Source organism: Phragmites australis, chromosome 24, assembly GCF_958298935.1.
Source record: "Phragmites australis chromosome 24, lpPhrAust1.1, whole genome shotgun sequence".
In the NCBI taxonomy this organism is placed as follows: domain Eukaryota; kingdom Viridiplantae; phylum Streptophyta; class Magnoliopsida; order Poales; family Poaceae; genus Phragmites; species Phragmites australis.
In genome coordinates, this window is record NC_084944.1 from 2,488,586 (window position 1) to 2,504,937 (window position 16,352).

Genomic DNA, 16,352 nt, shown 5'->3' on the forward strand with positions numbered 1-16,352 from the left:
GCTTGATCAACATGACTTCCCTATCGGCGGATTTGAAGGTGACCCCTCTTAGTCGATGACATTCCAAAAGAGGTCCCTAGCGAGATATACCCCATCGATGACATATAGGCAGCCACCAAGTGCAAGCTTGTACTGCCCACCACTGTTGGCTCTGATAACATTATTGAGGTTGGCACAAGCTTAGCGTTACCATGTAGCGGAGAATAGACAATTCACGGAGTCCTGCTATAGCCTGGTTACGCTAGATTGTTAGTGGACATGTTATATGGGAATTGTACGTCCCTCCCAATTCCTATTCCCCTAAAGGACGACGCCAGGACAATTGGAGAGGCTGTCTACTTCTTCATCCAATGGCCGAAGAAGTTCATAACACTAGTTGCCCCTCCATTGCCTCTAGCCTCTATCTTCAATACGTGACGACATCGACTTCTCTTTTAGTCGTGCTCTGCCAAAAGCCAAATCTCCTTCTGCACCACCTGAGCACAATAATTGTCCAGCAAATCTGTCCAACAGTCTGCTAAAATAGCACCTCCTAGAAAGCACAGAGCCAACAACAGATGGACAAGAGCAAGGAGGTAGAAGAAGAACCTTGTCAAACACCTACGTGGCCGGCTAGTAGTTACTGAGCAAAAAAGCATTATAGCAATTGGGCTGGGTAAGTATAGGGTCCGTGAGGAGAAACATCTTCCTCCTCATGGTTTCAACGAAGTACTAGCGGTAATATTTCCTGAAACCAGCTAGAACCTTCCTCGTGACCTTCGAGGATTTGTTCCTCTTCTACCATCGTGACATGCTGGACATCAGTCTGAGATGTTGGACATTGTAAGTGTTATTAATTACGATCTATACTTAGTGAACCGTCTAACTCATTGATACACTCATTCATCTACATTACTCTTATGTGTAGACATATGATTCAAGAAGCCATGAGAGAGAATCCAAGAATTGGATTTCTTGACCCACATGTTGTATATGGGTCAACGATCACTTGATCTCTGAGGGGGGTCGAGAAATACGTCGCGGAGGCTATGGTCACTCTCTGTGGATTGAAGGACCTTGTTCTTCTACTATACAACTATTGAGACCATTGGATGCTAGCTTGTATCTATACGTACAATCAACACTGCATATACCTCGACTCAATGTACTACAACCCAGCGAGGTATTCAGATCTGATAGGCTTGCTGACAAGGATGTTGGCGAAGTATGCTTTGATGGGCGAGATTGTACGAAGAGATAAACCCTTAGCAACCCACCAACATAAGTTCTGGGTAATAATTCCTCCGTCACACATCAATTTACCGTTATAATATGTATTCCATAGAACTGTATTTACTGTGCATAAATTTTTGCAATGTCACAGGCAGTCGCAAGGCACCAACCTCTGTGGGTACTATGTTGCTCAGTACATGTTACAAAATTATTGGCTCTAGTCTACCAATATATCTGCCAGTTAGTGTAATTATAATATATTAAAATATATTTTTTATAATTGTGCCTAACTATTTTAATTTTCTTCTACAGATATATAAATTTCCTACAAATAAGCTCGAGAAGGACAATCTCATGTATGTTCAAAAACAGCTCATCCATTTCATACATGCGGAGATCATAAAGGAGAGTGGTGAATTTCATGATTGCGACAACTTTAGGAGCCAAGGTTTGTAATCTCAACAGAAGCTGGTTAGTTCAATATATTGAAAATACTTACATCTTGCAATCTATTGATGTATTATAACTTCATGGATAATGATATAGAAAATGAAGCAAATTAACTTATTACTTCCTTTTAATCCAGTGTACTAAAGCCAATTTGTTGGTTTATATATTGTCAGGCACGAGGTTGACTCAAGAAAGAAGAATGCTTTGCTTTGAATGAAAATGACAAATCGGAAAGTCAAGTGCATGATATATGTATGACTTTGTGACTTTGTATAATGAATGCGTATGACTTTATGAGTTTCATAACGACTTTGTATGATATGTGTATGACTTTGTGATATTGAATGAAGATGTTTGATCTGTTGTGAATCTGTTGTTGAATGATCTGTGAATCTGTTATTGAATGATCTATGTATATAAATTCAATAATATCTAAATCTATTGTGAATACATATAATATTATATAAATTTAGTATTGTATAAATGTATGTATAGATGGTTCTAAGCCTACAACAATCTGTACAAATGCACAACAGATGACTCCCATTCCTAGATCACAGACGGCTCGCAACTTTGAGCCGTCTATGATATTCCAATAATACAAACGATTCGTGATTGGAGTTGTTTGTACTATTACTATATCACATTCGAACCGTCTGTGATATTCCCTAGTATAGACGGCTCCAGTAACTAGTCATCTGTATAAATCTTTTATACATATAGTTCAAAATCCGTCTGTACAAATCTAATTTGTAAAGTCTCTTTCCTACAAATGAATCGAAAAAATATCCCGCACGAAGTTTCCAAACCATCGATACAAATGTTTTCTCTAATACTAATTTGGTCCATCTCGGCAGGTATGCCATCATATGTTTCAATGTCCTGGTGTCCAGACTCCAAGCCATGCATGCATGGTTTTGCCTATATTAGGTTGGTTAATCACGACTGCCTATAAGACCTGTGTTGTGTACTGTTTGTACTTTTGCAGCATGAGAAATGAATGGCCACAGAAGGGTACGCAATCGGCTCTGATTATTGCATGCGTAGTACGTCACCTGGGTCGTGATACGTACGTGGTTCCATTGTTGTACTAATCAGTGTACTTTCTGTTAATTTGCATGTATGTATAAGAGTACATGACAAGAGAACAAAACTACAAAATGAATTAAGTACAAACTAATCGCTTCGTAAAGAGAGAAATTTTGGAATGGTTAATTCAACCTACTGTGTGTATGTGACTTTCTAAGATTACCATTGAGTACATATTTCCATTGGTAACGCCAAAAGAATAAAATGGAATATGTTGTTTTTGTATCTTTTTTTAGATGATGATCGATGCTGTTTATATATTCTAAGTCAATGTAAGATTATTACCATTTAGCTACGAGGCTTTGTACATGTATATCAGTATACATGCACATGCAATGAGAGTCAAGTAAACAACGGCAGCCTGGCAAATTGGGTGCTGCTTTGCACTGACCAATCGCACCAGAGAAGCGAGAATCGAAATAATGGCGGTGCACTACAGTGGAAATTTTTATCCTAAATGGTACAAACATGGTTAAAATAAACTGATTACTACTAAAATTTTGATTTACCCTGCTCCTATGCACCACTCTAGCTCCATCTAACTTCACCCCTGACCGATCGTACGGAGTAGTCAGGTTAGTTAGCAAAAAAGCGAAGTGGCAGTATAGCAAGATGATATCGTGGCCCATCAAGGGTTTCTTTGAGAAGCTCATTAAGGGCTTGAGCCTCTAAAAAGGCCACTACGTTAGGCTCATAACTGTGAAGTCTGCCTAGAGGCCCATCGAAACCTTATCCAGGCAGAGGCATTGGAAACCCACCCGCCCTCGTACCAACATTCAAAACTTTTTTTTTAACTTTTTTTTCCGAAAGGACTAGCAAGATTCAAAACTTCTAAAGCCGATTACAACTACTCAAAAGTAGTACCATACTAGACACAGAAAAGATCACCAAAATGTTGAAAAACTACTGAAATGACTCTTAAGACACGCCGAAGACAAAACAGCCATCTTCTTCCACGTCGATGCAGTAATCGACAGAAAGAGATATCTTCAGTCTGATTTATGCTTCTAAGCTTCTTCTCATCGGCACCCAGTTCTTCGCTAGATTGTAGAAGTCAGTCGTCACCTTCCGTAGGATTTGGGTCCCCTTCCTGAGCCTCTCGCCATCTTCATTTCGCTGCAAAACAATCCAGGATTCCACAAAAGCAACAACTATCATCACCTTTCCATCCTCTTTTAACTATATTGTCTTTGGTCAGCACTCTATTCTTGCTGATAAGCCAGAGAAAAAACTTTTATTTTCAAGGGTAGTTTTATTTTCAAGATGAACTTATGAGGGGACCTAATTTGTTGGATTTTTTGAGGAAGGTAAAAAGGAATGTATAGTAAACTTGCCGTTCGCAGTTAATTTCCAAACACTCTTATCTATCTCATCTACCAAAGCGACATCGGCACAAATAGATTGACTCTTCTGCCATTGTAGCAAAATTTCCCCACAAAGGGTCCTTCTGAATCTAGTACTCCCCCATCTTTCACTAAAAACCTTTGCAACAGATATATCTTTACTAAAAGTCAGATCAGGGCCGGTCCGGAGGGAGGTCGAGCGGTGCGACCGCCCCGGGCTCTCAAAATTCAAAGGCTCCATATGTATATGTATACTGTGTATATCGGCTCAAAAGCAAACTGAAAAAATTAGATCTGGACGATTTATATTTAATAATAGGGTTCTATTTTTAATTTCGCCCCAGACCATCGAAATGTCAGGACCGGACTTGAGTCAGATTATACATTCTGGGAAATAGAACCGCAAAAGAACCAGCCCCAATCCAGTGATCTTTCCAAAAACTGGTAATTTTACCATTCTTAACTGTCCTTCTGCAATAATTTTCTGCAAAACTATCTCTAATCTCCATCAGGCCCTACCAGAAGTGTGTCTCTCCTTGTTCTACCTTGGCCTACAGCAGTGTCTGATTCTTAAGATATTTCTTTCTTAGAATCCTCTGCCAAAGGCCATCTTCATTATCAAGTTTCCATAACCATTTACCTAGTAAGCTTTTATTCATACGGGTCTTCTTGCCTGAGCCCTTTATGTGTAGCAAAGTAGGCACCTAGTTGTACATTAACTCTGATAGCTACTTTACCCCCTCTAACTACAGACATGATACAATCACACCAAGAAGAACTAAACCTTTACTATTCAAAACTTGAAACAAAAAATCCCAATTTACCTTGTCATAGGCTTTTTCAAAATTGATTTAGAAAAGGAATCCATCCCGCTTCTTCCTTTGGACCTCATCGAAACGGGTATGCCTCAGTGATTGAGAACTGGAGGCCCATCGTTACAGTTGAGTTTTAGACTTGTCATCATCCTCTCAAAAAAGAATTCACTTGTCATCAATGCTTGGAAAATACATTTATCTATTTTCCAAGTTGGGATCGATAATTTCAGTCCTATTTTGTCCAAACCTGAAGCACATCCACAGCTGATCCGAGATACTAGTATACTACTGCCTTTTATTACGAAACAATTCGCCTTCTTATTAATTAAGCACCATTTGGCACACAAGCACTGCTGCTAAGTTCTAATTACAGTTCTCTCAAAAGACACACCTCAGGGGGTAAAGAAAAGAATACAGATCGATCAGCCAAAGAATACAGTGCTCTTGCACAACCATACACAAGTCACAAATAAGCTAAGCTACCACGTCCGGTCCAAATCAATCTACAACTCGCGTGCCATGGCATGCACGACCGATCAGGCGACCCTGCAGTTGGCCCTGATCTTGCCGCTGTTGCCGGTGAGCACGCCGACGGCGCCCATCCTGACCATGGCGCCCGCGAAGTCGCTCTGGAACGTGGCCGGGTCGTTGGCGTAGGTGACCACCTGCACGGCCGTGTTCTTGTCGCTGAGCAGCGTCTGGTCCGACGACAGCAGGCCCCGGTTGGCCATGACGCCCTTGTAAAACCCCTCGTCGAAGGCGTTGGGGGAGACGGCGTCCATGGGCACGAGCGGGTCCCCGGCCTGCGGGCACTGCCGCGCCAGCTGCACCACGTACGCCGGGTCCATGGTCGGGTCCTGCCCCGCCGTCGTGCCCGACCTGGACAGCCGGCTGCTGAACGAGCTGCAGTGCGACGCGCCGATGGTGTGCGCCCCGGACAGGATGACCATCTCCTTCTGGGTGAGCCCCTTGGAGGCGAAGATCTGCGTTAGCTGGGCGACGTTGGCCGTCGGCGGAGGGAGGTTCCCATTCGTGGCCGACGCGCGCGACACGGCCCCGTCCCGGCGCCCCGCCGGCACCTGGTACGCGTTCCCGCCGGCCTATACGGATCGAAAAGCAACACGTATGAATAATTCGTAAGAACGCGACAATGGCGTACGTGCTAAGCATGATGGGCCCATGCAAGCATCGAGTTCTGATCCTGGAATGCATGCAGCTGCGGCATCATGTGGTGCTGGCAGTGTGCGTCAAAAAGTTGGGGACAGAGATCCGATAAGCTTTACTAATCCTACGTGCTAGCCCAGCTTTTGATTCCAAATTCAAATTATCATGTCTCGTTTAAAAAGTTCACTGCAAGATTGCTACCACCACCGTCCACTGACACTGCTAAAGTGATAACAAATAATTAACGATGCTTGCTTTGCAGTGAGAGTGCGAGATTGATGAATTAGGATTGTTAATTGGTTTACCAGTGCGACGCTGTCCCTGGCCGCGAACGCGAGGATGTCCGCGCAGGAGACGACGCCGAAGCAGGCCTGCTCGACGCGCGCCTTGATGCTGTCGATGACCTCGAAGCCCCGCAGGCTGGTGTTGGGCCCGGCGTCCTTCTCCGCCGTGTTGCCCTTGGTCGAGTCGATCAGCACTGACGCGTCGCACCCCTGCATGCGCCATGCGCGCGAGACACAGACGGTCAGTTCGGCAGTAGTCACTTCACTTGCACCAACGCCATGGTCTGGCTGCTGCATCTGCAATCGAGCGATGGGATTGTATAGTTGAAGTGTGAGTAGTTTGGCTGCAGTGACTGACCCCGACGAAGCAGTCGTGGAAGTGGAGCCGGAGGAGGCCGGCTGCGAGGCCCGGGTTGGCCGCAACCGCCTTGCTCACCTCCTGCTGCACGATGATCTCCGCCGCCGGGCACGAGTTGTCGTAGAACCCTACCCGCAGCTGCGCGCGCAGCCCCGTCGCCATCATCAGCACAGCGGCAACCACAACTCGCAAGTGCACCAGACCGCAGCCTCTCCTCTGCACCTCCATTGCCACCGACTAGCTCGATAGATCAGCTGCCACTCACTCCACTCTTTTTTATGGCACTAGCAGCAGCTAGCTTCGCTTTTATACCCACACCGAGGCAGGCGCATCGACCAATTGACAGCAATATGCTTCTCGGTTAAGGAAGGTGAGGCACTGAGCTGAGAGCGAAGTGTGTTTAATTTATGCAGCCGTCTGGAGGGTTTAGGGGAATCTCGATAGGGCTGGGGGAAGTGAGTGTGCCATATGCCGCGCATGTGCAGAGGGGAGAGGTTGGTAGAGTGCAAAGTTGTGGTGCCAATTGGGGCCGGGCTTTTTCTGGCTTTCTGCCATGATTGGGGGCGATGCATGGAAAGGCAAGACAGCGAGATCTGCAGGGCTCCAGTCCAATGTTTTACCGACGGTAGATGCGAAGGAAGACAAGTGGACAGTGTAGAGCGCAGAATTCTGAAATCGCATGAGATGTATGTCAGGGCTGCCATTTGCGACGCGTCTTACGTTTTTCACCGGGCGTTGTTGTCATCGATTCATACTTAAGCATGTGGGGATATAGGACGACGTTGATATGATGGACTGGGATGTCTCCTGCAGCTGCAATCTTATATTTACTAATTGGAAGCTCTTTTTTGCCTCCACATTAATTCTAAAAAAAATCTAAAAATTCTCATAAAAAAGCAAAACATCCAACCGTTGAATTAATTGATTGACTAACTATAACTATAGATCAACAACCAGATGAAATAATATAGTAAATTAAAAAATAAATCATAGAGTCCAGCCCCAATACTACTTTTTGCCTTGCCTTTCCTTTCCTTTTTTTATAGATACCATTTGTCCAACAAGATTACGTTAGCAATCAACATACTTTTCTAAATCAATTATAATCAAACATTACAAAATTAAAACAACAGAACGTAAACATATTACGGATTATCACACAAAAATAATATCAAAGAATTTATAATGTATTTCAAAATAATAATATGAGATATGGTGATGGCATTAAAAGTAATAATAATTTCAAAAAATCAAGAAACAAATAAAAATCAATTTGCATAACACATAAAATGAAAATTATAAATTAGATCTATTCACAAATAATAAACATAATTCCAATATTATGAAAAAAAATATTTATATTTTACATTCTAATATTTAAATATAAATAGTTGATGTATCTTAGCATACAACCATTATTAACACAAATATCTGCAATTCAATCGTAAGCTAAATTTTTAGCCTATACAGTTGCACAAGTTAATACGCTAGTTAAAATACTAACGGCTGTTGGGCCTTTTTTAACATCAGGATGTTCTCCTATGACTGAAGACTGAAGTATGACTTGTGTAACATTAGTTTGCACTTGTCTGTGAGTCTGTGAGCCTGAGCTGGCACTCTGGCTCTTGTAACCAAGTGAGAAATTATCTCCTGGACAAGCAACTTGGCGAACCAATTGATATTATTATCTTGTATAGAAGGTAGAATAGTCCAATGAGCACCTTTACTCTGTTTCTAGTTTGCAGTATCTTTGTAGCATCAGATACTCGAGGAATGGCAAAGCCTGAGTTGGATGTTACAGGGAGGTGAATAGTTGTCTTAATAAAAAAAAATTTGAAACTAACGATTTTTTCTTATTTGATCACTCAACGCACCTTAAAATCTTAGCACAAGTAAAAACACTAAATGAACTATTTAGGAAGAGAAGTTCTGATACAACGTGACTCTACAGATGGTATATGACTTATAGGTTCCATTCAAGACTATTTTATGTGTATTTATGCATAATAGCTTACAATTTTAAATTGGTACGAGTTACCTAGAGAAAACCCCCCAAGTTGATCGAATAGAGGCAAGAGAATTCAATACTTACTTATACATATGTATGTGCGAATTTTATGCCTCTAATAATAAAAAGAATAACCTCAGTAAGGTGAAAACATTTAGCTCAAACAGAAAAATGAAAATCAATTAGAAAACCATAAAGACTTGCACTCGAAGCAAGAGAACCAAAAGAAATAGACTAGAAGGAGATGAATGTGAGCAAATACGAAAAAATAAACTTCATTAAACACAGAGATCATTCCTATTTTAGGAAGATTATAGAATATTTTTCTCTCACAAAAGCTCTAACCTATTACAAAAATTAAGCATATCTTCTCCTCTCCTCCAAAACCTATCACAAGACTCTCAAATGGCTAGATCAAGCTTTCCCTACAGTCCCACCCCTTTATTTATAAGCCTAGGTAGGTAACTTAGCCCTTAAACTTTCTTATTCCTAAAATACCCCTTATTTACAATAGCCTCCTACCTACCACCAAGTCATTTTGATCCATTTTTCACTCCGTCCATCGAACGGCTGTGACACCTTCACGACTTAGCTTTGCCTCGACGCTAGCTCCGCGATGATGCCACATGCACTTCACCCCTCCACGGTTTTGAGGCCAAACCACGAAACTGTCTCGCACGCTTCTCAAAACGTGACTCACAACTGCTTGCTTTGACCTTAAGCAAGCATCTTGATATCGACGCGTGTACTCTGTCTTACGATCTTGACCGCTGACAAGTCTCTCCCGCTCCTGCTCCCTCAGGCCGCCTTGTCACTTGCACTGTCATCCCATTTGTTTGACTTTGTCAACATGCCATCTTCATCCTTCCTTTCAAGCTTTGCTTGACCTCCATGTGCACAGCTAGGATCATCCTCGACTCCGTCCGGCCTCCTCGATCGTCTAGCACCAATCACCTCGCTTGTCCCCGATCATCCTGCCATTGGTTACCAAGTTGCATCCATCACCTACACATCATGAGACAAGCAGACATGTATCTCTAAAACACCATGTAAACTTATCACAAGTTAGTTCAAATCAAATTCCTGTTGAAAAAGATAGTCCAAAGAAAAATATAAACACCGGATGTTCTAGTGTGTACAGTCTCTAAACATTGGACCATCTAATGAGTACAATGATTCCTTCTTTGGAAATCTCTTGGAAAACCTTCCGATGAATACAAGGTCCATCACCGGATCATCCGGTGAGTACAATTGTATCAGACCTCATTTTGCAACAGCTCTGTTAAATGGTTCGGTGAAGCCTCCGATACTCACACAGCTCATCATCAGACTGTCCGGTGTACATCTTCTCTCTGGCACCAAAAACAGACTTATCTGGGAAACTATCTGATGTTCACATCCTCTGAACACTGGACCATTCGATGAGACATACAAATTTTGCTGCCAAAGAAAGAATACTCTGACGTGCACTGCCTCTGATCACCGAATTATTCAGTGTGTATAGTTTTTTACACACCAGACCATCCGGTGAGTACAATTTTCCTAGACTCAAAAACAAAGACATGAACTCTATTTCCTGACATGATTATATTTGCAACATATAGACATGCTTAAGCAATTCCAAATCCACAAACTTGTCAATCACTCATGATATATATATCAAGGCACATTTTAACTTAGTTTCTCAATCTCTCCCTTGATGAGTGCATTAACAACCTCACAAAGAACAAAGAATGGTTTGAAGAAAGCACAAAAAGTTCATCCAAATGAAAAAAACTCGAGAAAGAGCAAAGCATGTCACTTGGCATAAGGATTGCAAAAGTTAAAAAGAGAAGAGAAACAAGCTAAAAACCTCAAAGGCTCAAATGTATATGCTCTCTGCTCCCCTGATGAATGCACAAATTTTATTATGGATTTTCTCCCCCCCCCCCCTCATTATGCAAGATTCTTCTTTGTAGATTAATGCATATTTTCTCTCTCTTTGATAATGCAAACATCAAGGACAATATTTCTCTTCCTTTGAGATAAAACACTATGCAATACAAAAGATGTGCAAATGAAATGCAAAAGGTGTCACCACAAGAGCATCCAAAGTTTCATAATCAATGTAAAGATTAGAGAAACTAGTGATATGCCAAGTTCAAACTAGGAACCTAAGTTCAATCTGACGGGCTATGTAAACACCCACATATTAATCAAAGCCTTAATTTGATAGGATGAAAAAGAACGTTCTTAGCACATTAAAAAGCATAAATAAACTTCATCAGTTGATCCCTAACTGTCCTCAAGTGAACTTAACCAACTATGGGCTCACTTCTTTGGCAAACAACAAGTAGTCTTAAGCCACCGTATTGGATTTAATTTTAGTTCAAAACTTGATCATTCATTTAATTATCTTAGCATAAGATTTTTCACAAAGCCAAAATAAGTTGTGCCTTATGTTCTCTTAAGGGTTAATCATGGGCTAAATATTTACATAAACAAAGGTCAAAGACTCCCAATCCGCTGAGCTGAACAAAGCGATCTAGCACAAACTTTTCGCAGAACTAGCCCTAATTTAAGCACTGATCAAACTAATGCAAATACTCAAGGGTGATAGATGATTAGATTCATATTTCAAGTTTGAGCTTAGAATATTCAAGATTGCTCAACAGATTTTATACCATGTCTCGAAAAGGGTCTAAGCTTGCACAAATTGTTATACATCCACTCCACTTAGCACAAATTCACAACTAGTACAAGAAAATGCAATAAACATATAAGTAAAGCTCAACTACTATGATTATCTTACATGATGCTATGCAAAGCAAATGCAATAAAAGTAAGATATAGTATGTACAAATACAACTTTTTGAAGGGATCGGTGACATCCTAAGAAAAGGGTGAATTATGACACTTAGAATCTATTCGACTCCAAAAACTATACAAGATAAATCTATATCAATTTCTATCTAGATGTGCTCTAGGTTTATCTAGTGTGTCTACTCTACTAATCAAAGCGCTTGCAACCTATCTAATAAGGTAAATTGTAAGAATGTAAATACAAAAACGTAAATAAGGTAGAGAGAGTAAACTCGGCATAAGGGATTTTTATTCAGTGGTATCGATGACATGAATACCACTCCTATAGCACGTTGAAGCTCCACAAAGGATATGCTTTCGGTCTACACCTAGTCACGACTCCTGAGCCAACAAGTCACAAAGACAAGGCCATCATCCGGATGAGCCACCAAGATACTAAGGCAAGGTCTCACCGCTAGCCTCTCTTCCGGTTCCTTGCCGTTGTGATCACTTCGGAGCTTGAGCCACCAAGGTAAGGGTCTCCGCGTCCCCATACACGCTTCTCATTGCAGCTCCACACCAAGTCGGAGTGTCAACAAATTTGTCGGCGAGTCATCAAGACTCTAAAGTGCTGGTGTACCAAGAAGTACAAGTTTCGATCACTCCTTGATCCACTCTCTAGGCAGCAATCACCTACCAACACACACTCTAAGCCTATAAGCACTAATCACTCTCTAATGGTGTGCTTAATCGTCTTGGATGATCACTTTAAGCACTTTGGTGGCTTGAATATCTTCTTAGGTGTACATGAAATTCTCAAGACTCCAGCAACTTCAAATGACTGAGTGGAGGGGTATTTATAGCATCAAACCCGCATACTAGCCGTTATCTTAATGGCTCAGAAAAGTTGTTAACACCGGATAATCCGGTGAGAATAATAGTACTAACACCGGATCATCCAATGAGTACACTCTCACAAACTAGCCATTGAAACCCACACTCAAGCCTCTGTGAACACCGTACACTTTGGTGTATACTTTATCTCCATCACCGAACTATCCGGTGAATATATTCTTAGCATCCGAGCCAACTGCATCATCTTTGTGTAAGTTGCTCCGGTGTAAGCATCTGGTGCACATCACTTTATCATCGGACTATCTAATGCCTTGAACTTCTTTCTACCTCTTTGCACTACTTATTGTCCGGTGTATTTGTCCGATGTAGCCTTGCTTCATCATCGGATCTTCCAGCGTATTGATCTTCGATCTTCCACGGCTGCAACCTTCTGTCATGGAAATGCTCCACTGTGTATGTTCCTCTGATCACTGGACTATCCGGTAGGTTATTCCATTTTACCTTCTGGACAGAAACACTCTGATGTTGCCATGCTTTGATCATCGGACTATCCGGTGAGGATTAGCCTTCATTCTTCAGCACATCACCCTTCTCTTGCATAATTCCTCCACTGAGCACACTTCCGGTGAGGTCTTCGGGCCTCTCTCCCCCTTTGTCAAATATGCTTCGGTGAGCTCAATATCCACAGCACCGGATCATCCGGTGAGGCAAATCTTACTGGGACTTCTTCAATTCGGCCAAACTTTGTCCTAGCTGCGGTGACTTCTTCATGTATTGCATCCATAAGACCTACTAACACATATTCTTGACAAACATGTTAGTATGATTGACTAAATTGTCATTAATCACTAAAATCACAATCATAACCTAATAAGGCTATTTTCGCTATACTTTTCCTCACACAATGCCATAAGGATGGCACATACTAAGCTCTATCCTCAAATAGGTAAATCTGCTTGTATCAAGAGGCTTGGTGAAAATGTCGGCTAGCTGATGTTTGTTATCTATGTAGCTCAACTCAATATCTCCCTTCTCATTGTGATTTCTCAATAAGTAGAATCTCACATATATGTGTTTGGTTCTAGAGTGTTAAACTGGGTTATTAGCAAGGTTATGATACTGGTGTTATCACATAAAAGTGGCACAATCTTGAAATCTAACCTATAGTCCCTCAAGATACAATCATCCACAAAATCTATTAGCAACAGCTAGCAGTATCTACATATTCAGGTTCAGTAGTAGACTACGCAACGCTAGACTACTTGCGAGAAGACCAACACACAAGAGAAGTACCTAAGAAATGACAGGTACCAGAGGTTGTCGGTGAATCAGGAACCGGGGGTCCCCGAATCCCGAGGCCAGGCCAGCAATCCGCCACGTGGCGTCATCCCGCGGAGTCTCCTCCGCAAGGCAAAAAAGATTAAGTCCCGGGAGAGGGCACTCGGGGCCACAGTCAGTGGTCCCCGAGTACCCAGGTTCCCCGATGATCTGCGAAGTCTAAGTGCCGGGAAGAAAGTGCTTGGGGAGGTATACGGTGACCCCCGAGCACCCGAGTCCCCCGACGACCAGAAAAGCTAAGTATCGGGAGAAGTGTGCCTGGAGCCGCGAGCGGTGGCCCCCCGGGCACCCGAGTACCCCGAGGGCTCACTGAAGGAAGTTTCGGGAGAGAGTGCTCGGGGCTGCGGGCAGCGGCCCCCGAGCACTCGGTCCCCCGAGGATCCGTACAAGCATGCCCGGGAGAGAGTGCTCGGGGAGGTGAACAGTAACCCCCGAGCACTCGGTTCCCTGAGAACCGAGGAAGGGCGTTCTCGGGAGATAGTGCTCGAGGAGGTGAACAGTGACCCCCCGAGCACTCGGTTCCCCGACAACCCAGAAAGCCCCTCCGTCCGTGGCCCCCATAGGGGCCCAGTGATGAGGTGTCAGCCAGTCAAAGGCCCAAGGCCGTATTTAAGAGCGCACGTGGCCTGTCACCTCCAACTGCTCCCGCCACGCTCGGTGTCAGTTCCTGCCACATTCTGGCAGAAAGGCGTGGGGACATTAAATGCACGGGTAACGTCGTAAGGGCCGAGGCGTTCTGTCTGCTGCGCTGCTGTGGCAGGAGAACAAGACAGGACGGGCACGCCAGGCCGCTCTGCGGCTGCCTGGTGGGCCCTCTCCACGGCGCCCGTTGCCAGTGCATTTATGGTGACGGATGACCGAGCGCGGGGCGCATTTTCCACCCCGGTCACTTCGCACAGAGGCTATGATGACGCCCTTTCCATTTATGGTGCCTTGGAACTCATGCCCTCGTATTCGGGGCACGCTACTGCCGACTGGTATTTAAGGCAGCCGGCAGCACGGACAAAAACAAGTGGTTCTGGCTCATGGAAAGCTGAAGTAGTTAAGGAAGTAGAGAAGATCGAGAAGCCCAATAGCACCCAAAAGCCAACAGATACACACAAACCGAAGAACAAGGAGCCCCAGGCTCTAGGATATACGAACATTCTTGTAACCAGCAACATCCTTGAGGGGTATTCTCAGGGCATTTATAGTATCCATACAGGAGTAGGGTGTTACGCCTCCGTGCGGTCCGAACCTGTCTAAACCCCAGTGCATTCACTTCGTTCCGCACTAGATCATTCCACCCTGCCAGCCACCGCATTTATACCCATTTATTTCTCTGGCAAATATATTCAGGATCATTCCCCAGGCCGAATCTCTAAAAAGGGGTCCCTCAGGATCCCTGCGACAGGAGTTAACCCTCCGACAGAGGTACTCTTCATGTAAATTCTACAATCAGCAAAATTCGTATCCGAAAAACCTCGAAGAGAAAGAGAAGAAGATGCAGAAAACCAAAGATCATACTCGACAGTGTGCTAGAGGTACCTTAGAATACATTTCACCACTTGGTGGTGAGACGTCCTCAGTGATTGGATATCAGGTCGTGTCATCGTCAGGTACAGGAGGGAGCCAATCATGTTCCTATACTCTTGTTGGTCCACCTCCTCTTCATCTTCATCCAGATCAAGCACGATCGCGGTAGTCATTGGTGTTGCTAAGGGATTAGCATTGCTCATGTTGAACTTCTTCAACAAATTCTTGGTGTATTTCGTTTGGTGGATAAAGGTACCTTATTTGCATTGCTTGATTTGCAATCCAAGGAAGAAGTTGAGATCGCCCATCATCGTCATCTCGAACTTCTTACTCATAGTTTTCTGCAAACTTGGCCACAAGTGCATGAGAAGAGCAAAAAAATGATATCATCCACGAAAATCTAAACAAGTAGAAAATCATTGACATGCTTGAGAGAGAATAAGGTTTTATATACTGACCTCATCTCGTACCTATGTTCTAGTAAGAAAGACATAAGGCTATCAAACCAAGCCATATGTGCTTACTTAAGCCCATACAAAACTTTTCGAAGCTTGTACACTCTTTTGGGGTATTTGGGGTGCTCAAAACCTAAGGGTTGCTTAACATAAACCTCTTGTTCTATGAAACCATTTAGGAAAACACTTTTAATATCCATTTGATACAACTTGAACCTTTTGAATGCAGCAAATGCAAGGAGGATCATAATGACTTCTAGCCTAGCCACCGGTGCAAAGGTTTTTCCAAAGTCTATCCCCTCTATTTGAATGAAATCTTGAGCCATAAGTCTAGCCTTGTTTCTCACTACAGACCCATCCTCCTCCTGTTATTGGGTGAAGCTACAAGGACCCAAACTTAATTTCTCTCAAAGTTTTCTAATTCCTCATGCATGGTATTGACCTAATTTGAATCAGATAAAGCATGTCCAACGTTATGGAGTTCAAAAGAAGCAACGAATGCAGAATCAATAAAGTGAGCATAAGAAGCGGATTTGGACCGTGTTACCCTTTCATTGATGTCGCTGATCATCATCTGTGGAGGGTGTTGTCGTTGAATGTGTTGAGGAGCTTCACGCTGCGAGATGATCTCCCTCTCAAACATTGCTGGTGTAGGATTGAAAGCAGCTGAAGTGGAAGTAGAGGC

At 43.1% G+C, this 16,352-nt stretch overlaps 1 protein-coding gene across 1 annotated transcript; it reads right to left on the minus strand.

Annotated features, from left to right (window-relative positions):
- Positions 1 to 5,202: 5,202 nt before the first annotated feature.
- LOC133906967 (peroxidase 5-like) lies at positions 5,203 to 7,169 on the minus strand. The gene is made up of 3 exons (XM_062348933.1): positions 6,716 to 7,169; positions 6,379 to 6,567; positions 5,203 to 6,009 (listed from the first exon to the last, which is right to left on the minus strand). The coding sequence occupies exons 1-3, from the start codon at positions 6,941 to 6,943 to the stop codon at positions 5,446 to 5,448; spliced, it is 981 nt and encodes a 326-aa protein (XP_062204917.1). The 5' UTR covers positions 6,944 to 7,169; the 3' UTR covers positions 5,203 to 5,445.
- Between the last annotated feature and the right edge of the window lie 9,183 nt (positions 7,170 to 16,352).